The sequence below is a fragment of the Dermacentor andersoni genome, chromosome 4, assembly GCF_023375885.2.
Source record: "Dermacentor andersoni chromosome 4, qqDerAnde1_hic_scaffold, whole genome shotgun sequence".
Taxonomy (NCBI): domain Eukaryota; kingdom Metazoa; phylum Arthropoda; class Arachnida; order Ixodida; family Ixodidae; genus Dermacentor; species Dermacentor andersoni.
In genome coordinates, this window is record NC_092817.1 from 9,840,390 (window position 1) to 9,865,480 (window position 25,091).

The window sequence follows — 25,091 nt, forward strand, 5'->3', positions numbered from 1 at the left end:
CGCGCGGTGAGGCAGTGGGCGCGGACGCCCCTTGGTGATCGCTGTGTCTGAAGGGGCAATGTTCTGACTGGTGTTGTATAAGTAGCGGGTCGCTTTTATCGTCGCGACGATAGATTGGATTTTTCACAAGCACTACTCCAGGAGGGCACACAATAACCGGCAAACGGAGGCCTCAGGAGAGCACCTGAGATTATAATTAAGCCGGCGGCGCAGGATCTCCAGGGCACCCAAGGGGTAGCCGGGGGATCAAAGCTGGTAGAAGAGCGGCCTGTGGGTTGGGGCCGCGGAGGCCGAAGCGTGCCGGGGGGGTAGACATAAAAAATTTATCTGTCCGCGACATCGGACAGCCGATCTTATCCACCCCTGGCACGCGCAGGCCTCGGCGAGCTCCAACTACGGACCAGTTTGGGTTCTAGCCTTGATGTCCCCATTGCGGCTTTGGTGTCCTGGAGGCGCCGCCAATAATGCGAAACAATGACAGGTTGTTACAATTAGTAAAATACACGATTGAGTAAATATAATTCCGTCCAGCTGCCAACTTGTGACGCTATGTTCCGCACTACCACGTCCCACGACTTTTTTCAGTATATGCGGCCCGGCGTCTAGTACGGTCGCTACTACTCCCGCAGAAACATCTGTGATGTTATTACAAGGTACATCGCCGTATATATTAGGCGCCAGAAAGCTATGATCCGCCACGACTGACTTAGCACGAGAGCCGCAGGTGCGAGACAGTCTGTCCGACACAGTGGTCGCCAAATCGGGCGTCAGTGCCGGCTGCTTCACCTATTTTACAGAGCCGGCAGCCAGCGTCCGAGCGTAAACAAACTCGACCCCGCTACGCAATGCCGGCACGACTAGGGACAAATGTCTACAACACGCGCTAGGAAACCTCCGCGGTAGTGCCTAGGCAGAGTCACATACAAAAGCCCCCAGATTTTCTCTCTCGGGCACGCTCTTACTCGCGCCCGCGCACAAATGGCTGGCGACCCCTCAAATGAACGTCTCGTAAAAAACAGGCACTTCAAGCGCCATCTATACACCACTGCTATAATAAAATATGCTATATCCAAGGTTGGCTACCCACACAAGATTAGCCCTTGCCAGCCGGAAATGCTGAAGTGAGAAGGGAATAGAAGACAGGACAGATGAAAAGGTGAGATAGATCGAAGATTGCAGAGGAGAACAGGAAAAGGCGACTGCCGGTTTCCTCTAGGTGGGTCAGTATGGAGGTACCGTCTATGTGAAGCAGAGGCCGAAGAGGTGTGTTGCATCCGCCGGGGGCCTTAAAGGTCGAAACACCCGACATCGACTCAACCCCCGGGATCACCCTTTTCCCAGGCATGGCTAAGCCGCGCACGGCTACATGCGAGGGAGTCGAACCCTCATGTGTTCGAGTACGTGGTATCACGACACACCAAACGCCTGCTGACGCAAACGCCCCTGCAAGGGTTTACAAGTTTGAACGACCGATAAAACTACTATCCTTATTCGTAGAGCTGTCTACTAATTTTCTATCGCAATCAATACTTCGCCTTTCGGGCGAAACTGCGAATTTTTGTTGTGGCCTTCCTCACTGCTGGTGGAGGCCTCATGTTGCTCGGCATCGCGTTTATGAGCCACCAAATATTCGCGTTATGTACCGCGATTTGCAGCGTTACGAAGCCGTTTATGTTCCGCTCGACACTAATTTCGTTCTCTTCCCCATTTTTGGTAGGTCGTCCCCTGGTCAACCTACTACGACGGATAGGCCATGAATAGGGGAGCAGAGGGAAAAAAAGGAATTTTATATAACAGAATAAAGGGATAATAATGGCATACCTTATTGAATAATCATAGTAAAGGAGCATACCGGCCTTAACTAAGCTATTATGAATTTTAGGTGTATAATAAAAAAGAGATACAGCTGATGTTGCAAGTCATTGATGATATGAGAAAGAAAAAGAACACAGAGATAACTAGCATGGCCGTCTTCATCGACAGAAACACATGTTGCAAACACTGTGTTCATTTGGAGGCTTTTAGTGCAGTCATCCAACAAGCCATTTAGGCGTCTCATAAGTAGGAGCTTAGCATTCTTGGAAAGTATATTATCAAATTTAACACTTAGAGTCGGAGATGGTACATTTGAGTAAACCGCATCACAAATTAGTACTGGCAAAGGTTCTAAGAGCTTTTGAGCAAAATTTACCTGAGTTAGTGTAGCCGAGACAACTGATTCTTTAAAAAAAATGCGGCTGGCTCACGAATGAACACATAGCAGGAGCGTCTCTAGGGAGGTGCATAGATGTTCAGAAATATTTGTGCATTCAGAATATGCGACCGAGTTTGAAGAGAAGGTAAGTGTGTGTCATGGTGAAGAACGTTATTTGCGACAAATTTTGGTTGGCCCAGACACAAAAAAGTGTCTCGCGTTATAAAAGAAAAAGAGGACGTAATTTGTACAGGGCCACCTCAGAATAATAATCAATCAAACTCCAAATTAGGGCGAACATTCATACAATAAATCATTAGCAGTCTCTCTGCGTATTGCGACACGTGTGCTGCTGACTCTTCGTAACGATCCAAGTACACGAGCTCATTTAGGTGCGATAAACTAAATGAGTAAACTCAAATTAAGGTTTTGTGTATATATTCCGGCCAGAAATTTTAGTGATTCAACATGCGAAATGATTTCTTAACTACACATCAACTAAATTCGGACAGGAAAGGTTAAGAGGACGACAAGAATTGCGGTTTTCTCGACGTTGGGTAGCATGCGCTTCCCATTAAGCCATATTTCAATATGCTCAAATACGACTGGGAAATTTTGCAGGGTCAATGTATATCATTTAAAGCCACGAAAATATCCAGTGTTACCAACTTAGGCGTATACCTGTATTGCAAGTTTCGTGGAATACTACTTGGTCGAATAATATATAACATGGCGGAGAGAATTGCTCTTTGAGGAACGCGCGTTGTGCTTTGATACTTGTCAGAAAAGAAGCTGTTTTGAGTCCCATTTTGTTCAATTCTTCCACACTAGGCAGCTCCTGTTGCCGACTGCTTATTCGCTTCTCTGTGGCCGACTTGCTAGATTTTCTGTTGCCGACATACCCAGTGGTCCAAGTCGTCTATTGGGAAATACGGGAGCAGCCATCAGTGGCAAAGTGGGGCAGCAGAGAAAGCTCAGGTTTAAAAAGGGAGACGAAGATCCAACGTGATGTGGGAATCTAAACGACGCGAAGCTTATTAGCGAGGTAGTAGCAGTATAGTGGATGACACAAGCACAGCCTGCTAGCTTTTTACTTCACCAGGACGTAGGTGTTGTACGATTCTTGTCGAGCGAACAATCTAGATGTGAGGTACATGCGCAGAGAAGTCGGGCGCGTCTAAATGCACTGGACTTCATACGCCTTTGTGTCACGGTGGCACATTAATAATGGGGGATGGGCCAAGAATAGGCGCACCCCCAGTGACACACATCTAGTCGCACGTATGTTCCAGGCCAGTCAGCAGCCATTCGCACACACACCCAGGCGTGGTCCAAGCTTTCTATTTGGCATGACAGCAGCCAGCAGCGGCGGGAAAGTCGGAGGAGTCAAAGAAAGCTTCATTTTAAAATTCTGCTGAGGAATTGTATGATCAACTTACGCTTAGAGCGCGCTTAAATTAAATCTGTTGTGCCCACTCACCCATACGTGCATTTATACACCATACAGATCGCAGCGGTGTGCCATCTCCTACTTCTTTGTATTCGCTCTTTGTGCGCTGCTCCCCGCAGTATTCAGTACGAACGCATACTAATTTGTTCAACTATCGACTTTATTATACAGACGTAAACTGGCACGTACGCTTCTATCAATTCATCTCTTTGAATGGGCAATGCAAGACCTACGTAAATAGTTGGGGTGTTGGAATAACGAAATGTTCTAATCGAAGCAACTACGAAAATTCGAGAGCAACAACCTCCAAATATCGAATCGAACATCGCATATATTATTTGGTACAAAAAAAAAAAAGCAAGGCTTATGTTCATAATTTACCCGCCTTGTTTACGGGCATATTTAAATTTGTGTAATGCAGTGCGCAAATTGATGTCGGGTCAATTTAGGAGCTTTTAGATAAAAGAACATCGGCATTGAGTTGTCTAGTGCACCATGACAATGAAAGCCATGAAAGAAAGGGAACAACATTTCACCAGATATACGTATTGAGTGTTCAGCTGGTTCAAGGAAAAAGTGTTATACCATCGTACCGCACATTGCTTTAAAGGGACGGCAAGATGGTACAAACAGTCCAGTCATAAATCGCTTTGCCTAGTTCAGTAATAAATCGACAGAACAACTTCACGTATAGGCTGTTATCTCTTGCGTATTCGAAAGGAACGAATATTCGGAATTTGCGAATAGGGAATACTCGAATCGATTACAAATCGAAGAGCAATGACTTCTCGGTTTGTAGTTGAAATGTTGAATGTTCGCACAATCCTCGTAAATATTAGAGGCAACGCGTTTTGGTTTCGCGCCATTTTATCCGCTCTTGATCCTAGTGGCCTGTCCATTCGCTAGAGAGCGCCATGCGCACAAGCATAGAGCGCCCTCTATAACTTGAGCCGCGAAGCCTCGGCGACGCGCCCGTCGCAGCACCAATGGGGAAGTGCTCGGGAAGCGCTTGCTTCCTCGCTCTCTGTTCCCTGCACCCCCGCGACGCCGAAACTCCCTCCTCTCGCTTCAATCAGGGAACGCAGAACCGTGCGCAAATGGCGCCCGCCGTTGGTAACGCCGCCGCGGTAGCGTTCTAGACCCGCAGGAGCCGGTATTCCGCCAACCTCCGGGCGCGCATCGGCAGCTGATGCCCTGCGGCGCGGTGGACGGAGCCGGCTGACGGTCATCCGAGGCGGCCGCACCTTCGCGGCAGCTGCCGTAGTTGAAGTGGGCTTCGCACGCCGTGTGGCCGCCGCCCGCACTGAACTTCTGAGATGCAACCTCCGCCGCGAAAGGTGGAGAGCCTCTACCAAGCCCCCGCCGTAGCTCGTCCCGCTTGCCTCTGCCCTGTGTTTCCCAGTGGTTGTTCCCATTCCCGCCTACAGTGTGCGTCTCTGCGCGTTATGGAGCCTTTAACACTGCATTCCAAACGGTGTTTCCCCCGTCTCGTCTGCACTCCAAGCTGGGGCACCCCTTTTTTCGTGGAAGGGGAAGGGGAGGTGCAGTTTCGATCGCCCAAAGGCGCGGTTCGGCTTTCCTTCCAGGCTTTAACTGAACTCTGCGCTGTACGATGACTTAAAATATTAGCGAGTAGCGATATCGCTACGCTAAGACTTCCCGAGATTGTTCGCACTCTCGGATGGTTGCGCGCAGCGGTTGCACCATCTCTGCACGCTGTTTGCTTATCTCCTTGTAGGTCGCCTAGTCGCGAACTAAGACCGAACGAAATCATCGGATGTGTGTGTGTGTGTGTGTGTGTGTGTGTGTGTGTGTGTGTGTGTGTGTGTGTGTGTGTGTGTGTGTTTTGCAAATGGCTACTCTCTGAATGAAAGAAAACTTGAGAGGAGTACCGAATAAGCCCCGTCAGAAAATGGAGCTAGATTTGCCACCCGAATAACGATAACGTAGCTACATGCTGCAGCAGGGACATTCCAAGTAATTCTAATGCAGAACATTGTCTTTGCATTTTCAGGTGAAGGCCCACACACAGCTCAAGAACATCCACAATGAGCAAATTACAAAACTGCAAACGAAACATCAGCAAGACGTCGAGTTGCTAGAGGACCTCAGGTGAGAGAAAAAGCTGCATTTCGAGCATTTCTTTAGTGCCTAATGTTTGGTTTAGTATTTTTCAAACAGGTAACATACGTTGTTCAATTTTCTACAATTCTTGCTCTCTCGATGGTACTGCTAAATGTAGAGATAAGCCGCATGAATACAGTGGTACTTGTTTATATTTAGGATATTCACAATGGTGTCGAGTACATTTATGCTGCGATGTCACTTCGACACAAAAACTGCATTCATATAATTCTCCAAAGAAAATCATCGCGTGAACACAGTGTGGCAGTCGGGATAGGAATGACTAGCTGATCACGGGCACTTCAATCGCACTCATGTATTAAAAGGCACCGTTAACCATGTAGACAACACACACGCACGCACACGCACGCGCGCTCACCGTATTGCAACTGGATTGACGCATAATCTTATTCTTATATATTTAGCAAAGTATTCCTCTGCACTGTTCAGGCTTCGCCTGCATTTGCGTGCTTCTACAACCTATACTCTCACTTTCATTATGTTTCCTTTGTTTAGTCTATCTGAAGAAAACGTGTAGTTTAACGCGAGGTGAGGCCATGTGTGCCACCGTCGGTTTCACAGCGCGTTCGATGTGTTTGAGCCATATCATGTTGGACTTTCAGGGCTGGCTTGTTCACACTGGTGAACCGCATAACCATCAGATTTATCTCGTGTGAAAACTATTTTCCTTTCGTTTGCGGATAACCTTATTTGCGAAACCAAGCGATTCTTTCACATTACCCTAAATTCGCTAACGCGGTCTCCTAGGAGTCCACTTTCAAAAGGCAATAGATGCTTATTTGTATCGCGCAATCACGCGCTCAAATGTTCATTTAATAAAGCAGGCAAGGCCGCTGCTCTTTTGCGCTAATGGCTTGTTTGTTACTCTTTCAGCCGGATGCTGAATGCGAGGGTTGTTGTACAAGAAAAAAAGCGCTCATAATCTCAAATTTCAAATCACATTTTTGATCACGTCGTGCATATTTTCGACATGTCGAGAAGCCGGGCATGTTTTCATATCGTCTATGCTCAATTTCTCTTTCGTAAGCATATAACTCTGCCCTTTGGACCGTCCAGTTTCGCAGCCATACCAATTGCCGACTTTATCATAAAGCCTTTTTCTCAATGAAAGGCCGTTGTTTAATATACGTGTTTTCCTTGAGAGAAGCCGAAAATGTCAGGGAAAGGGGGTGCACCCGTTTTGTGCATACATGTGTGTTGAGCCGTTTCCTCTTCACTCTGTATACGTGCCCTATTGATGCCAGAGTAAATTAATAGTGGTATGCCTATAACGCACACGTGTCCCCTCCTCTTCCGTGCCGAAGCTGATACCAATTTACCATTTTCGCGTGGTATTTTGGGATATAATGACCTCTTCAGAAATAGCCATAATATTTCAGACGAGGTCAGATATATTCGTTCCAATTTTTTATGCAGTGGCTCTATTGCTACTGTGTCCCAAATATGTTCAATAAAGTCATCTCTTCAAAAATTTCTTGAATTTAGCGTTGACGACTGCACGCTCGGATCAGGTGGTGCTTGTTGATGCTGGCCACTGCTTCCTCAACAAGAGCCTTTGGCGAGTTTTTAGCATTGTATGCCTGTTTATCAGTCTTCCTCTCATTGACGCGCAGAATTTTGACTTCGTTGGCATGCATGGACACTCGATCAGTTGCAGCATTGTTATCTTGGACATCCTATGGTGTTATTTGGGCTGCTGCACTTTGGAGCCATAATTACCAACGAAGTGCTCTTTTCATAAGTAGACAAAAGTACACAGCTATAAGGCATTCTCCTTTCGGTTCTGTCACCTCATGTCTGAGGCTTCGTTTTCTTGTGGTCTGTGGCCGTTAGTGCAAAGATGCCACAAGCAAAGCATGTATGCCTGTGGACACCACTTCGTGACACATGCTCTTGCAACATCACAGTTTCTGTGCGTTAAGGACTCAACAATGAATAAATAGTAATTGGGAAACAAAGCTTATGGAAATAGCCTTTTTCTAACAAGAACCATGACAAGAAACTTAGAATGACAAAAAACTGAGCTAGTTGGTAAGGATTCATTATGCAAGAAAAGGTGAGGCGTGCAGACAGGACACAAGAAAAGAGAAGTGGACAACACGAACGCCGTTCGTGTTGTCGCGTTGTCGTGTTCGTGTTGTAGGCGTTCGGGTTGTCCACTTCCCTTCTCTTGTGTCCTGTCTGCACGCCTCACCTTTTCTTGCATAATGACAAGAAACGTAAACGGGAAAGGCTTTTAAACACGGTAATGGTATCAGAGTCATCATGAACGGGTAGTTTTTGACCTATCTGGAGCATCCTGAAGTTCGGTTCCATGTTCGACTGCTTGAAACGCAACGCTCAAGGGAAAGTCACCTAGCTTTCAAAGGGAAACATTAAAAGGGATGCGCTAGCAGGTGCTCTAGATTTTTTGCCGCGAACCACTCCGAATCTGCCCTAGATGTGGCCACGTGACGTTGGTCAAATGCTTCGTCTAAAGGTATGTTCTATGGTAGAACTGCGAACAACAGCTTGTGTAAGTTGTTCGCCAATATCTGTGGCCGGGAGGGCTCGAGAAAAGCTGAGAAACTATCGTCAGAAGTGTTTGTGTCCTCCCTAAATGGCGTATCCTTACAGAACCTGCGGCTCGGACGCAGTGGATACATGCCACCGGCCGAAGATACCATAAGGTTGCTTAGTTTGTTATGCCTTAAATTATAGAACAAATTTTGCGCAGGGTATACAGGGTCGCTGAACGAGAAGTGCTATTAGACTACCGAAGATATTTCTTTCACTAAGATGTTTCCAACGAGGGCCATTGAGTACCGCTCCGTAATTCCCACTGATGCGTTCGAACACTTGCTAAAAATCCAATGGGGAGCTGCAGTACATGCGAAATGGCCACACGCAACATTAAAAAAGAAACCAGAAAAAAAAGGCGCCTTTACTGGAACTCCTTTATAAATATTGGACAGACGTACAAGCGTCATATCACGGTTCTGCTAAAAATTACGTGTCGATAGGTCATTTTCTTCAAGCTGCTGTCATAAAGAACTACAGCATCCCAGTGTATGTTATAACACGTTGGAACGTGAGCGCAACTCCATGTATGCGTTCTATTCGCTAGAAAAGCGGGAGAAAAAACACACTTTCTCTCTTCTACTTTTTCGTTGTCCATTTTGCCTACCGCCGCAAGACAAATGCCCATCCGATCGCCCAACCATCTGCCTTAGCTTTCCTCGCCTACCCTGTCATATCTTACTTTTTCTTTGTTCTTCTGTTTACAAGAAGACATTGCCGCCTGCCACACTTGCGAGCAAACTAAGGAACATTTTACTGCTGCGCCCCCTTCCCATACGAGGCCGTTTCATACTAAACCTTCTTTTTGTTTGTGGCATGGCAGTTCATCGTACGCCATGTAAGGCTGAGCATGTGAGACCAGCACCAAACCTTCTGTAAACAATGAGACGACGAGCTAGTCTGAAAAGTCAGTGTTGAACCTGTCACATGCCTCCTGTACTCTCATTCTTTTGACAGCTTCCTTCGCTTCCTATCCATCAGTCACCTCTCTTTCTGAAGCTTTTCGGCATTTAGTAACTCTTCCCCGAAACCATCTTGTCGCGTCTGCTTAGCTATATGGGCTGGTTATATAGCTATATGGCTATATATAGCTTAGCTTTATAGGTCTCGTTGGTGTCCGCATTAGGAGTGATCATTGTCTTTTTGGCGATAGAGCTCAACACTTCTGAGACATACATAAAATGTCGCAGTTTCGCCGAAGCATCGATTGCGATAGCAAATTAGTAGACAGCTATACGAAGTAAGGATAGTATAGTATCTTTATCGGCCGTATTAACTTGTAAACGTTCGCTTACCAAGTAAATTATAAAGCATGGTGTCACGCCACGCGGAAAGTCTCTGTCAAAACGCTCGAATGAGGAAGCGTGGCAGCATGAGCGAGCGAATGATCTTCGTGCTGCCTCTTGCTTCAACGCAAACTAAGCGGCGAGAACACAGCACACACGAAGCTATCGGCCCTCGGTACGCCTAGACGCCTAGACTATGTCCCGATCGCAGAGCGCTTTCAAGATAGGGCCCGCGCGACCACGTGCGGTCTCACCATACGCAGCCGCAGCAGGAGTAGAACGCCGGCCCCCACACCCTCCCTCCTCCCGGGTCCCTGCGTTAGACGGAAGACGGCGTGCTTCCTCCCTGCCTTCCTCCCTTGCGCGCGCGAGATTGAGCCGCCATCGTCGGCTCATCCTCGCAAGCTTTTATTCTCAGGTGCAGCATACGGCGCGTGGGGACGTTGTTGTCGTCCTTGGACGCCCTTTGCACTTCCGGATACGACTAGCAACTTCGAATGGCAACCACGCCCGACTATCCTCGCTTCCAGCGCACCGTCCGACGCCGTGCTTAAAGCGCACCACGACGGCGTTCCTTTGGGGCACGGCGCATGTTCAGGAATGAAGCACTCACGGTTCTTGCTTTTCCAGGCTTCCCTGCTGCTGGGTAACTTCACTGGCAGTCTTTCGCCGGGCTAACCAGTTCCAACAGCGCTACCACTCGAAAATCTTACGAAATCGTTCTCGTGGACGCCCTTTGCATTTCTGGATACGACTAGCAACTTCGAATGGCAACCACGCCCGTCTATCCTCGCTTCCAGCGCACCGTCCGACGCCGTGCTTAAAGCGCACCACGACGGCGTTCCTTTGGGGCACGGCGCATGTTCAGGAATGAAGCACTCACGGTTCTTGCTCTTCCAGTTCAGTTATTTGAATTACTCTCACTGTTTTAGGAGCAGTGATTGTTTCGTATTTCTTGTATAAAGAGTTGTCTAAGGTGCTCAATCTATGTTGTGAACTGACAGCACATACAGTTGCCGAGATGCTCGTGTAAATCTCCGGCGACGTGGAGAAAAATCCTGGTCCCGATGAGGACGAGGTGCTTCCAGCTGTATTTTCTACAGTCCTGAGAATAGAGGCTGGCCAAAACGATATTCGGGGTGAGCTGTGTACTCTTAAGCATTGGCAGGCGTCTGTGGACGTAGAATTAAAACAGCTATCTACCAGAATCGGCCGTACCGTGGAGTTAAATATGATTCAACTCAGATTACCCGGATCAGATTACTTCAGTGAGTCAATTGCAGGAGGTATCTGTGAGAAACTAAGAGCAATAGGATGTCGCTGTGAAGACGCAGAAAACTGCATGCTGAGAGATAATTTGCTCTTTTTTTGGCATACCAGATGATCCACGAGATACATGGTCAAGCGCCGAAAACAAATTACTTGAAATGTGCTCGGAAGACCTTGGCATAGCAATTGATCCTTCCAAGATAGAACGAGCGCACCGCTTAGGAAAATACGCTACCCAGAAATGTTGACCGATCATTGTCAAACTTACGGTTTTGTTTCTTTTTTTTTTAACACAAGCAGATTCTACACAAGGTTCCCAAACTAAAAGGCACACAGTTGGCAGTATGGGAGGTTTTTTTTAATCAAACAAGTCCTGCACGGAAAAAAAAATTATTAGCTTATGCAAAAGTAAGAAATCTGCTGTTCAAGCTAAATAAACTGCGGATAAATAATTGTATCTTTATGTGCGATGCGACAACCGACACCATCACGCAGTGCCTACAATAGCTGGCGCGCAAAAAGCCGAGTGGTGTGAACACTTGTCATTCCTACTTGATTCAGAACAGCAACTTACACTCGGTCCTACCCTTATATTTCACAAACATGCGTTGAGTATTTCCCAAGACAACAGAACCCTGCTCATATCTTGAAAACATCGACTGCGATATTCTGTTACCAAGCGAAATTGGGTTACGTTTCGAAATTACTGATGCAGGGATCCTGGTCGATTACGGCAACTTTAGTATCTTCAGAAAAGACAGGAACGATCGGTGGGGAGGGGGTTTCTTATTCCGCTAAAGAAACACAATAAATCTTTTATCATACACACCGCTACTTCGACAGAAATACTATGGGTGTGCGTTGCATATAAAACGTCAAAGTCCTTATTTGGCGTCGGCTACCGACCGCCTAACAGCCAAGATACCTTCGTCACTAACCTGCATGATTTTAGAAATCAGAAACAAGTTTTTAAAAGCCAATATGCATTTCTTCGGCCACTTCACCTACCCCGACATTGACTAGCTTGCTTTCGTGTTCACGAAACTGTCGGGATTTTATTAAGCTCACATTTAATTTTTTTTTTTTTGTTCAGTTGCAAGGCAATGCATACTTGCAACTACAGCGCGCTATTATACAGTACGGAAAGGGAGACAAGACGGACAATGCGCTCACACCAGAGTTAACACGCCCAGGGTGAGACGACTTACCCCGTCACGAACTACGCTCTCCTGTCGCATTAATGCGTGCGATTCGACTTCTTCGTGGATTGAAGGTATTTACATAGATGCGATCTGCCGAAAATTCCTGTGACGCCGCACTTCTCGCATTAATATGTACGTCGTGCGTGTTCCCCTGTGTTTCCGGCACCCGTTCTGCGTGGTGGAAGCATCTTGGCAGATGACGGCAGAGTCTATACTTGTGGTGAGCTCCATGTTACGCGGGAAAACAAATAGTAGCGACGCACGAACGCTGGTACGACCTTACCCTTTGTTTTGTCGTGTAAAACACTGCGCAAGACAGCTATTAACGTGCATCATTTGGGAGGTCCTTCTTTTTTTGGCATTGCTGTTGAGGGCAGAGTCTTCTCCATAACTGCTAAAGTGCCGGCTCCCACGTGCATTGTGTCCTCCATATCTCGAAAGATCGATGCGACATCACCATGAAAGTACAGCTCATAATGCTTGGCTCGCAGGTCTAAGAACCGCGGTAGGTACCCTTTTGATGCGCGAATGCTTGTGCGTTAACTACGGATAGAGAAAATGGCGAGCCTATCTATGTCACTACAGAGTCACCGGTTCAATTTTACCCATCTGCTCTTTAAGGGCAAAAGAAAGAAGCAGTAAGAATGCCGTTTCTGGCCCTTTTCGTTTGTCGCATATGCAACTACATTATCGACAATTACCATAAACTTCACCGCCTCAAATACTAAAACTAAAATAAATACTAAAACCTCAACCTCGAAATCAAGATTGAGGTTCAAGAAATCTTTAAAACGTACGCGTATTTTCTTCGCTGCTTTATTGTATAACTTCCTTATGTACCTCAATGTTATTGTTTTGTTTTCCTTTTTTAACATGTTCTGATTAAGATTCGAGTTCTTTATTGTTTTGATATGTTATCATATTTTGAAAATGGTAACACTTGTTGTGCTGTTTTGCTGCAGAGCGTCAACATACTTTGGGTGCTGCAGCCTCTGTCAGGCAAGAATGCTCTTTTGCTGCAGCACCTGAGACAGCTGTATGTCTCAAACAACAAATAAATGAAATCAAATGAAAAAGTTGTCAGCGCTCCATAATTTCTAGGGTGCAGTATTGGTTGGTTCCACAATTTTAGCCTGCCGCGTCCTAACCATACTGTGAGCAACCTAGGTCCGCTTGCATAAATAAAATGTAGACGCCAACTGCGTTCTACCATGGCGTAGATAGGCATTCAACAATTGTCCTAGGAGGTGGAGATGCTGACTTCAATGAGAAGCTGGCGATTATTGTTGGGCTGGCGATCTGATTGGTTATGCTCGCTGTATTTTTCCAGAAATACCGTATACACAATCTGATCACACGAAGAGCGCATATATCCACGGGAACCCAGGCGCACACTAAAGCTGCCCACGTTCATAAAGTCTGCATAACGCATACAGCTCTCCATAACATTAGAAGCGCCGTTGAGCGCATGCATCTACACGGCCTCTGAATGTCCCACACCTTCACGTTCTCGTGCACGCAGAGAACACATCAATTAAAGTGTAGTTCGTGCAGGCCTTAAGCGGTGAAATGTTTGTTCAGGCCTACTGAGGCTTCGTGGCACCTGAAATTCTCATGATGCATCAGTGTTTCAGAGCGGTCCATACTGAAGCATTGCGTCCTCTATGCCAGGAAGACGTACCGCTGCGAACGCCACGTGACGCTGAATAGCAGCATCGGCGATTCTTTTCTCGGAAGCGGCACTTGTATAGATTGTGTTGAACTACTGTGGGCGGCTCCAGCGGAAAGATTAGCATGAACCTGGCCTTGTATGACACAGTGGGAGGGGAAACAGGTGCAATACAACTCTTTGGTGCGGTTCGCTATCTTTAGCACGCAAGGGGACCGAAGTCACTTCTACTTTTCAACTACTTTTGCATGCATAGTGACTTCGCGAACAGAAGAGCCGCTCGTGAGTCGGTGGTGATCACTCACGACTTGCCCGTTTGGTCGAGCATGCAAATAAATATTTAGTGCCACTAGTGCAGCTAGTTCAGTGGCAGTATCTGAAGTCCGTTTACTAAGCGTTCCCGGGATGGTAATAAACACGCCGATGAAATTCGCACACCTATCGCAGATTACGCGAGTCTTGTAGAGCATCATTCAAGATGTGACAGTGAGCATTGTAACAATTTTAATGTGTTCAAAAAGAAATTATGTGAGGGCTGCTTCAGGGTTACATATAATTTTTTTGAACAGAACCACTGACATCACGATCGGCAAGGAAGTGTGCTTCCACGGTGTTAATTCGTCAAATAAGGGTTTTCTATGTAGTTTAGCAGGAGCAATGTGCGTACCACAGGACTCCTGCTTGAAGCAAGTGTGCATTCTGGCAATCTGGGAACAAAGCACATGATAGCTCGAAGAAACTGCTGTAGCAATAGTGTGGACACCGAAAGATATCAGCGTTGTTCGAAGGTTCCCACAGTCAACAGGTGTTCTTCAGCAGGCCTAACACACATGACTTTTGTTTGCATGATTGCGAGCTTTTTTTGTTGTTGTTGTTGGACTGGGAAGCTTTCAGTACTACAGGGAGATCGCATAGCAACATTCGTGAGAAAGGCCGTAGCCACAGAAACGAAAGCTATACGTTTGCGCACAACACACGAGGGGAAGTTTGCGCGTTGTATCCAGGGTTGCACTCTTTGCACAGAGCCAACCTTCCTAATCTTGCACTTCTCCGTAAAGCAACCGATCTCTCTCTATACCATACATTTTTGTCACGGATCTGCTCGGACTCCCAACATTGTGCCAGCCTTAATTCCGCCACTCCAACAGCACCACTCACTACAAGGCCGTGTATCTTCATCCAATTTGTACTATTGCCCATCTGTATTCATTCTTCGTTTGACGTCAAAGGAATGTGATGGCTTTCCCACTGGTGCTGTAGTTCAGGGGAACCCTCATCGTTACAAACGCATTGGTGAAAAACTCATCTACAATTGGACGCGCCCAACCCTCATGTAAAACCCCTCGGAGGCCTTTGAGGCATTGTAAATAAATAAATAAATAAACGCGACAACAACAACAAAATTAACAGCAGCAGCAGCAGCAGGAGCAGCAGAAAGCGTGTCGGCGAGCGTCATGAAGGCAAATGCATTCACTTCTCTGCATTGAGGTCACCGGCAAGAAGACCGCGGCGCGCGTGGTCGCGGCTGCTGGCGTGCAGCGCCCCATGGCTCGCAGCGCAATCGATATGGTCATCGCTGTACTGGCTCCAGCCTGCACAGTGGGCCGAACGCACGCCAACTGCAGCAAGAGGGCGTCCGCAAGCCCTTCCGCGCACTGCAACATATGGGCCTCGCTCGTGCAACATGCATCGGCGAATGTGGTGCATCTTACCCACAAACACGGAAGAGCGCTCCATTTTCCACAAACGCGGTTATTGCGGGGCACAATACACACTACTGCTACGCTATCCTTCCTCTTTCCCTTGTATTTCATTTCTGCGCATGCAATGTGCCTCGGAGGCGCGCCGGCGGTCCTTCGGGGTTCACGTGTCAAACATCAACTATACAAAATTATATTAGTGACCTTTAGGTTACGGGACGGGATTGTGTTCCGCTTGGCTACGCAAACCCTTTGGTCCTACAAGACCGAAGCGGGTCTCAATGGAGTTTGGGTTTTCGCGTACGCAAGCCACGTGTGTCTCACTATATTAAGGTGCATAGCATGAAGCGCGCGCATACGACGCCTCTTTATACTTACTACAGGAAGCTTGACTTACATCATATGGAAGCAGTTATCAAAACAGCACACTTGTGTTATAGCGTTTGTAATTGACATGTCTTTGTTATATGTGCGAATGCAGGAGGTAAGGTTTCCGCGCGGTGATGCAATTTTATTCAATAAGACTGAAAGGCGAGCTAGTTGGTTTGGCTTCATTGTGGAAAGTTTTGCGCACACTAAACGAAGACTACAAGAAAAGGGCACAAAGACCAGCGCAGACTGACAACTACGTCCGCGCTGGTCTTTGTCCTTTTCTCGTCGTCTTCGTTCCATTGTGCGCAAAACTTTCCGCAATCAATTTTATTCTCCAAGTTTGACTGGCCGGCTTATTACATTTTTTGCACGCCGTTGTCTCCCCCTGCGTTGCTCTATCGTGTCTTTGACAGCACTGTGAAAGCACGTTGTACGTCACACGTTCACTCTGCGTCACAGAACTGTTAAAGTTGAACTTCTCAATGGCCGTTCGCGTTGAATGGCTTTTATTAGCGGACCTACGTACTACATAAACGTCACGCTAATTGCTTACAAGGCAGATGACATACTTTGTTCTGGTACAGCGGACTTCCATCTTCACGAAAAGGTGTGCATTAGTTTAAATGTTGACACCTTTCTATGGCCACGTTCTGATAGCGCGCGTTCAGCGTGCGTATGGAAGATGGAATGAAGGATACGAATAGAGAATTGGTAAGACCTAATTAAGCCTTTTGCTTCATTTAGTTGGCTCATCGCAAAGCTATAGCAGAGCTACATGCAAAAAAAGAGAACTCGAAGGGACACGCACGAGAGGATGACCCCAGATTTACAACCATGTCCCGGTCCTATTGTACATGTCCTTCCTTTGTGCGTGTTTCTTCGTGGCCTTGCTTAGACAATGGCAGCCTCGGCGCCGTTGTGTACGTTGTCTTCCTACAGGTCCCCGACCCTACACAGAGTATTTGCTTTCTCCCTCCGCTTTTTTTTCCGTTTTTCTTTCTCCCATGTGGGGTTTTACTGCGAGGAAAAGCTATGAGAGCTAGTAAACGGGTCAGTTTTGTTCACTCGTTCACCAAGCCTTGGATCGGGCACTGCATGAAAATGTTTGAATGGTTATTAAATACAAAAAGAAGTTAACGGGACGACGGTGATGACAACGACGGACACTGGGACACGAAACCGACGACGTCTGTGCTATAGCGACGACAGCACGACAAATACAAAAACGGTGGCATCACTACAGCTGTGCTACGGCGACAATGACTGCTGCGTGATAGTGACAGCGATGAAGACGTTGGCGCAGTAGTGACGGTAATAACAGCACAGCATGATGACGACAGCACAACAACGACGATGACGTTAATTCGTTCAATGACATCCAACCCCCGTATTCAGAAATGCGCCGTGACCTGAAGCCCGCGGTTGAGTTGCTCAAGATAACGCCTGACCCGAAAGCTCCCAAAGAAAGGTATTCAATGAGCATGTTGGGCGCGTTCACGCCAGCCGTTATCGTGACCAAGTCAAGCATGGACTTCAAGTTTAGGCGCTTTCCTCAATACGTGGGTAAGGCAGCAAGGAACTGTATTTATGAAAGGAACGCTAAAAGCTAGGAGACCAGCGAACCTCTATTGCTCAAGAGCTATGTTAAGTTCTATATGGTGGTTACGCCATGTTGGTTGAGAAAAGGCACAAATATATAACTTCGCTGTTTGTTACGTCTTGTTTTTTTTATTTGTTCTGTTTAGCTTTTACATATTCGTTTTCATTTTTTTTTATTTAGATATTATTTTTAATACACATTCGCGTATCACCTCTGTTATTAAATGTGTGCGTCACCTAAGACAATGAATGGCTCGTACCCACTTAAGCAATGGCTTATACCCCTGTAAACACGGCCTCTCGATAACGACGACAGAAGGGAAGTGAAATTCTACGCTGGAATGATGAGCGGCAACGGAGCCAGCTGTGGAAGAAGACGACGACGAACGCGCCAGCAGTGGCACTAGCGCGTTTGCGCGGCTGGCGCCGAGAATTTTTTCTCCTAAAAGAAATTCTCCTAAAACTCCCATAGCTGCTGTAAGCATATTGTTGGGAAGTCGGGGATCCGTGCGGCTAACGAAGTTTCCATTGACGGTGCCGTGCCAGGTGCCGCGCGAAAGGGTTCCGAGCGACGTTAAAGAGAATGAAGAAAAGGATTATATTGTTACGTAAGAAGACGCAGATGAAAAGCTATATACAAGTATATTTACAACGTAATACGCCGCACTTGGCCAAGAGGCAACAGCCCGCGCTAGCCTCCAATCGTCGTCGCCGTCTTCTTACTGCTCGCCTCTTCGTCATTGGAAATACTATTCCGTAGCACTACCTCGGCGGCAAAAGCGCCGTCCCGAAGCGACTAAAGGCCGGACTCGGAAGCAGTGTAGTAGGCCTTGAGCCTACTGACGTGCACGACATCACTAGATGCCAGAGTAGATGACGAGGTTGAGCTTACAGGAGCAATTTCGTACGTGGCAGGCGTCACCTGGCGCAGCACGCGGTAGGGCCTTGTGTATCGCGAAAGGAGCTTTTCTGAAAGTCCGACGTGATGAGAGGGCGACCACAGTAGCACGAGCGCACCAAGCGAAAACTGTACGTCACGGTGGCGGGCGTTGTACTGACGCTGCTGAGTGGTTTGCAAGTTCGTCAGTCGAGCACGGGCAAGCTGGCGTGCATGGTCGGCGAGGGCGAGGGCGATGGCGTCGCGCGCATACTCGCTTGTTGAAATCGCAGCAGGAAGAAGTGCCGTGTCAAGGGGCAAGGTCGGTTCGCGACCGTAGAGTAGATAAAATGGAGAAAATCCGGCGGTGTCGTGCCGGGAAGAATTATAAGCAAATGTGACGTAAGGAAGGGCAATGTCCCAGTCGTGGTGGTCCTTGGAAACGTACTTGGACAACATATCGGTAAGAGTGCGGTTTAACAGCTCTGTCAGGCCATTGGTTTGAGGATGGTATGAGGTAGTCAGCTTGTGTTGAGTGGAGTAGGAACGCGCAATGTCGGCGATAACTTTCCAGAGGAAGTTACAACCATGGTCAGTAAGCAGCTGTCACGGGGCGCCATGAAGTAAGATGATGTAACGCAAGAGAAAGTCCGCGACGTCAGTGGCGCAACTGGTAGGGAGAGCCCGCGTGATAGCGTATCGGGTGGCGTAATCAGTTGCGACGGCTACCCATTTGTTCCCAGAGGATGACGTGGGAAAGGGACCCAGGAGGTATAATCCAACACGAAAGAACGGTTCCACAGGGACGGTGATCGGCTGGAGATGACCGGTAGGTAGCACCTGAGGTGTTTTCCGACGCTGGCAGGTATCACAGGCAGCAACATAGCGTCAGACGGAGCGAGCGACACCAGGCCAATAGAAGCGGCGGCGGACGCGGTCGTACGTGCGGGTTACCCCAAGATGTCCTGCAGTGGGTGCGTCATGCATCTCAAAGAGCACAGTCTGTCGTAGATGTTCTGGCACGACAAGAAGAAGATCAGATCCTTCAGGGAGGAAGTTTCATCGGTACAGAATGCCGCCCTGGAGGACATATCGGCGAACGGATGCGTCGGTAGGTGTAGAGCGCAGACGCTCGATGAGTGCTCGCAGCGATAGGTCTCGGTACTGCTCATCGGCGATGTTAGCGAAGGCAGACACAGAGGAGATGCTGTTGGCGGTACTACTGTCGGCGTCCTCAGGCTCACTACCGGGTAACGAGACAGGCAGTCAGCGTCCTTTTGTAGTCGGCCAGATTTGTAGGTGACGTATACGAATATTCTTGGAGGCGTAAGGCCCAGCTACCAAGTCTTCCTGTAGCATGTTTCAGTGAGCATAACCAGCAAAGCGCGTTATGGTCTGTGACTACGGGAAAGGGTCGGCCATATAAGTATCTATTTATTTTATTTATTTATTTATTTAGGATACTTTCCTGGCCCGAAGGTATTACAGAAAGGAGTGGTAATTGAAAGAAAAACAGTACATAATTATACAATAGTAGGTATTACAAAACGGCAGAAAATACAGCAGTATTGAAATTGCCAACGTCAGAAATGGCAGCGATGGAGGGAGGAAGGTCGTTCCAGTCGGCGCTGGTTTTAGGAATAAAAGAACCATTACACATTCTTGGTCTAAAATATGGAACACCAACTTTAAACATGTGATCGAAACGGGATGAAATGTATGAAGGGCGAGTAATAAGATTATCCTTTAATAGTGGGTTGTGGTGATACAGCCTGTGGAAAAGACACAGTCTAAACATTTATCATTATTATTTTTAGGCACCTAATTAAACCGCCCGATTCTTGGCCAATCCCCCACTGTGGGTATGTGCCACGGCCACTCAGGACAACAACAACAACAACAACATTTACGGCGCAATGAAAGCTCCGGTAATGTGTGTTTTTCATGGAAGTAATGCTGGCGTAACGGGAATAGTTAGATAAGATGAAACGTGCTGCGCGATTCTGGATGGATTCTAGTGTGTTTATCAGTGTGATTTGATGGGGATCCCATACGGTGGATGCATATTCTAGCTTTGGTAGCACTAATGTTTTGTAGAGGGTAAGCTTTATCGGCGTAGACGCAGCACAGAAATTTCGACGCAAGTATCTAAGAACACGGTTAGCATTACTAGTGACGTGTTTGAGGTGCGTATGCCATGATAAGTTACGTGAAATATGGACAGCTAGGTATTTTTACGAGTTGACGGATTCAAGAGAAGTATCGTGAAGTAAGTAAACACGCGTGTTGTCAGTGTTAGTGCGGCTTGATACGTGCATTGTTTTACATTTATTAACGTTCAATCGCATGAGCCATTTATCGCACCAGTTGGATATGCTTCTAAGATCGTCTTGAAGCTTATCAGGATCAGTGTGGTTAGTTATTTTGCGATAAATGACGCAGTCATCTGCGAAAAGCCTGACAGATGAATGGGAAATGCATTTAGGAAGGTCGTTAATGTAAATCAGGAAAAGCAGAGGTCCCAGTACCGATCCTTGTGGTACACCCGATGTTACGGAGGTGCGAGAGGTTGAACATTCATTAGCTGAAACGTACTGAGTTCGATTAGACAGAAAGCTTTTAATCCAGTTTAGTACATTAGGGTCAATGTTAAGCATGCTAAGTTTAAGAATGAGGAGATCATGTGAAACAGTGTCGAAAGCTTTTGCAAAGTCCAAAAACACGCAGTCTACATCGAAGCCCATATCAGTATGGGTAAATAGGTCATTAGTAAAACATATGAGTTGCGTTTCACATGAAAATGTTTTCCTGAAACCGTGTTTTTCAGTCGAAAAGAAGAAATTAGACTCAAGGAAATCAATCAGATGAGAATGTATGATATGCTCCAATATTTGGCATGGTATACTTGTCAGTGATATAGGACGATAGTTATCAGGGGAATGAGTGTTACCTGATTTAGGGACCAGAACAACCTTGCCAACCTTCCAATCGCTTGGAAGAACTGAGGAACCTAGAGACTGGGAAAAGAGCATCGAAAGCATAATGGAAGAATATGGTTCAGTAATTTTAAGCATTTTACAATTAATTGAATCTTCACCTGATGAAGAAGATATCTTCAGGTTTTCAATCAACTTTTGTATGCCGACCCAATCTATATAGATGGAGTTCATTGGTAAATAAGAGCATTTAGTTACTGACGGTAGAGCGGCAGGAGCACATTTGTGAAAAACGGAAGCAAATACATCATTCAAAACGGAACAGCACTGGTTCGGAGGGATCGCGACATTGTCAGAACGGGCTAGTTGGATTGTTTTGCTTTCTTTGCCACCAACAATATTCCAGAATTTACGTGGATTAGACTGCAAAAGTGATGGGAGGGTGTTATCGAAAAAAATCTTTTTTGCATTTGTAATAGCGCTAGTATATTCTGCGTGAATGCAATGATATGCTGCCCAGCGTTCGGGAAGGTTAGTTGCTTTGGCGCGACGAAAAATACGTTTCTTTTTGTTGCGCAGAGGTCGTAGAATTCCAGTAAACCATGGCGAGGAAGGACTCGAAACAATCTTTCTTTTAGGCACATAGCGATCTATTAGTGTTAGCAGTTTGTTCTTGTACAGTGACCAGTTCTCTTCAACGGCACGTTCAAAAATGTTGACTGTGTAGTCAGTAATGAATGATTCTAGTTCATTTGAAATGGATGTGGTATCGGCGGCATTGTAATCGCATATAGTTTTAACGGTTTTCTTCGAACGAACTTTCTTCTTAAGTGTTAAGTGGAGAAGCGAGTGGTCACTGATTCCTTTAAGGTATGTTGGAGGAGAAACCAAATCTGGAGCTGTTGTAAAAAAGAGATCCAAAGTATTAGAGGAAGTGCTGGTAGTGCGTGTGGGTTCATGAATAAGCTGGGTTAGATTAAAATCAGCGCAGATGTCTAAAAAATAGATGCACTCGGAAGATGTCTGCTTAAGGGAGGGAACACCGTTTTGCCACACTGTGTTTGGAAAATTGAAATCGCCTAGTAAGAACAAATGTGATTTTGGGTATCGAACAACTAATTTGTTAAGGACATCATGAAGGACAGTGCAGAAATTGGTAGTGGAGGATGGGGACCTATAACACGCGCAAAAGATGAGGTCGCCAGTGGAAAAAGCAACACGAGTGCAAACTATTTCTAATGGTGAGTCAATGGAGATAGTTAAGGAATGGATAGCAGAGCTCACGGCAATCAGTGCACCTCCGCCCGTACGGAAATCGCGATCGTACCTGTAAAAGTTATGTGTTTTTTGACAGTCTAGTATTTCACTATTTTTTATTTTTGCTGAAAGCCATGTTTCGGTGAGCACAACTATATCAGCTGAGCATGCGTCGATATGTGATGACAGTGATGTGCGTTTGTTGCTGATACTTCGGACATTTGTAAAAAGAAGTGATAAGGAGTTTGCTTGCTTTGGAACACGAGACAGCTATGCTGCACCCAAATGTGAAGATTGTGGACCCGATGGTTTGTTGTTTGTTGGGGTAATCGCGTTCCTAGCTGGTCCGATCTCGCATACTTCATCTGTAGCTGCGCAATAAACGTAACATTGTTTACCTATGATTAGTTTGTCATGTCGCAAGGAAAAGGACTGGCCGCTGGCCTTGCCAAAGTCATTTAGTGCTTTCCGCGATTGACGAGTGGCTTTGCAAAAGTCTTCGCCGATTGAAATACCATCGGCTTTAAACGTCGCTTTTTTACAAAAAAGCGTTTAAAGCATTACTCCGTTTACAAAAAAGCGATTCGGACTGACTAACCTGCACAAGAAAGCAGGAAGGAGAGCTTAGCAGCGACCGCATGGTAGCTGCTCTCCCGTGCCCACTGGAAGCGCCTTGCTGATGCCAGTTGCTTAAATCTGAGCGCTGCAGTGCTGCCGCTGGCGGTAGTGTCCATGTCCCACTTGATACCGGCGTGAAGATGATGACGTCTTCCATGCTCAGATAGTCAAGGCTGTTGTCAGCTGCTTGTAGCGGTGGATCCAGCAGGAACTTCGATAGAGATGTAGACGTAGCACACGTGCTAGACGGTGACAACGATGAGCCGAAAACAGCAATCTGCACAAAAAAGCAGAAAGGAGAGCTTAGCAGCGACCGCATGGTAGCTGCTCTCCCGTGCCCACTCAAGGCGTATGGGCGGAACTTCCCAACCGTCCAAACTAGGGCCAGACACTCACGCTCAGTGATGGAATAGTTGCGCTCGGAGGGTGAGAGGAGCCTGTTGGCGTAAGCGATAACACGGTCGTTGCCGCGCTGGCGTTGTGCCAGTACTGCGCCAATTCCGTGACCGCTGGCATCAGTACGGACTTCGGTAGGCGCAGAAGGATCGAAATGGACCAGAACGGGGGGCGTTGTGAGAAGGTCGATTAGACGCGAGAATGCAGAGATCTCGTTATCGCCCCACTGGAAAGGGGCGTCTTTTTTCAAAAGCTCGGTTAGCGGCCGTGCGATGGCCGCGAAATTTTTCACGAAACGGCGGAAGTACGAACAAAGGCCGATGAAGCTGCGCACATCCTTGAAACACTTCGGAACAGGGAAGTGCGTAACAGCATGGATCTTGCCTGGGTCCGGTTGCACTCCGTTCGCGTCAACGAGATGCCCAAGGATTGTAATCTGGCCACGGCCGAATTGGCACTTCGATGCGTTGAGTTGCAGACCGGCTCGACGAAAAATGTCCAGGACTGCCGAGAGGCGCTCCAGGTGCGTAGCGAACGGTGGGGAGAATACTATAACGTCGTCCAAGTAGCACAGGCACGGGGACCCTTTGAAACCGTGAAGAAGGGAGTCCATCATGCGTTCAAAAGTGGCAGGAGCATTACATAGACCGAACGGCATCACTTTGAATTGATAAAGACCGTCGGGTGTTACAAAAGCAGTCTTCTAGCGGTCGAGATCGTCCACGGCAATCTGCCAGTAGCCGGAGCGAAGGTCAATAGAGGAGAAATAGCGAGCACCGTGGAGGCAGTCAAGGGCGTCATCAATCCGAGGTAGGGGATACACGTCTTTTTTGGTAACCCTGTTAAGGTGCCGATAATTTTTTTTATTTATTGATACTGCAATCCCACTTTGGGGATTTTGGCAGGAGGGTACAAATGTTGAAAAGATCACAAAAAATCCACGCAAAAGCGCCATGAGCCATCATTATTGCCATCATTATTTTTTACCAGTACAACAGGTGACGCCCATGGACTACATGACGGTTCTATGATGTTCTTGGCAAGCATTTTGCGAACTTCTGCGTGAATAACTTGACGCTCAGCCGGTGACACTCGATACGGGCGGCGATGAATAGGAGGGGCATCGCCGGTATTAATGCGATATTTAACAGCTGTAGTTTGGACCAAAGGACGATCGTTAAGGTCAAAAATATCGTGGTAGGAAAACAGAACGCGGTAGAGCTCACGAGCGTGCTCGGACGGCATGTCGGGCGCAACCATTTTCTGTAAGTCGGCGATGGTACAAGTTGCCGACTGCGATGGTAGAGGAGGATCGGCTGAATTGTCACCTACTGCAACAGATGCTATTGAGTGATCCTCGAATGAGCAAAGCTGGGCAAGAGACATCCCGCGTGGCAGCACTTGTGTCGTCGAGCCAAAATTGACCACTGGCAGGCAGACGCAATTCGCCGTAATAGATAAAACGGTATGAGGTACCGTGATCCCGCGTTTAAGTAGGACGTCTTGCATATACAGGAGCCGCGATGTAGTGACCGTCGGGCACTGTTGCCCGACGTACATGG

The 25,091-nt window shown here is 47.0% G+C and overlaps 1 protein-coding gene across 2 annotated transcripts in view; it reads left to right on the forward strand.

The window, feature by feature from the left end:
- Positions 1–4,653: 4,653 nt before the first annotated feature.
- Positions 4,654–25,091, forward strand: part of nwk (FCH and double SH3 domains nervous wreck) — a 231,754-nt gene continuing 211,316 nt past the window's right edge. The window contains exons 1-2 of one of the 2 annotated variants that reach the window (XM_050182545.2): positions 4,654–4,981; positions 5,659–5,756. In XM_050182545.2, the coding sequence (XP_050038502.1) occupies positions 4,961–4,981; positions 5,659–5,756 (119 nt within the window). In that variant the 5' untranslated portion in view covers positions 4,654–4,960. The remainder of the gene's footprint in view (positions 4,982–5,658; positions 5,757–25,091) is intronic. The other variant, XM_055073377.2, reaches the window with a different exon arrangement.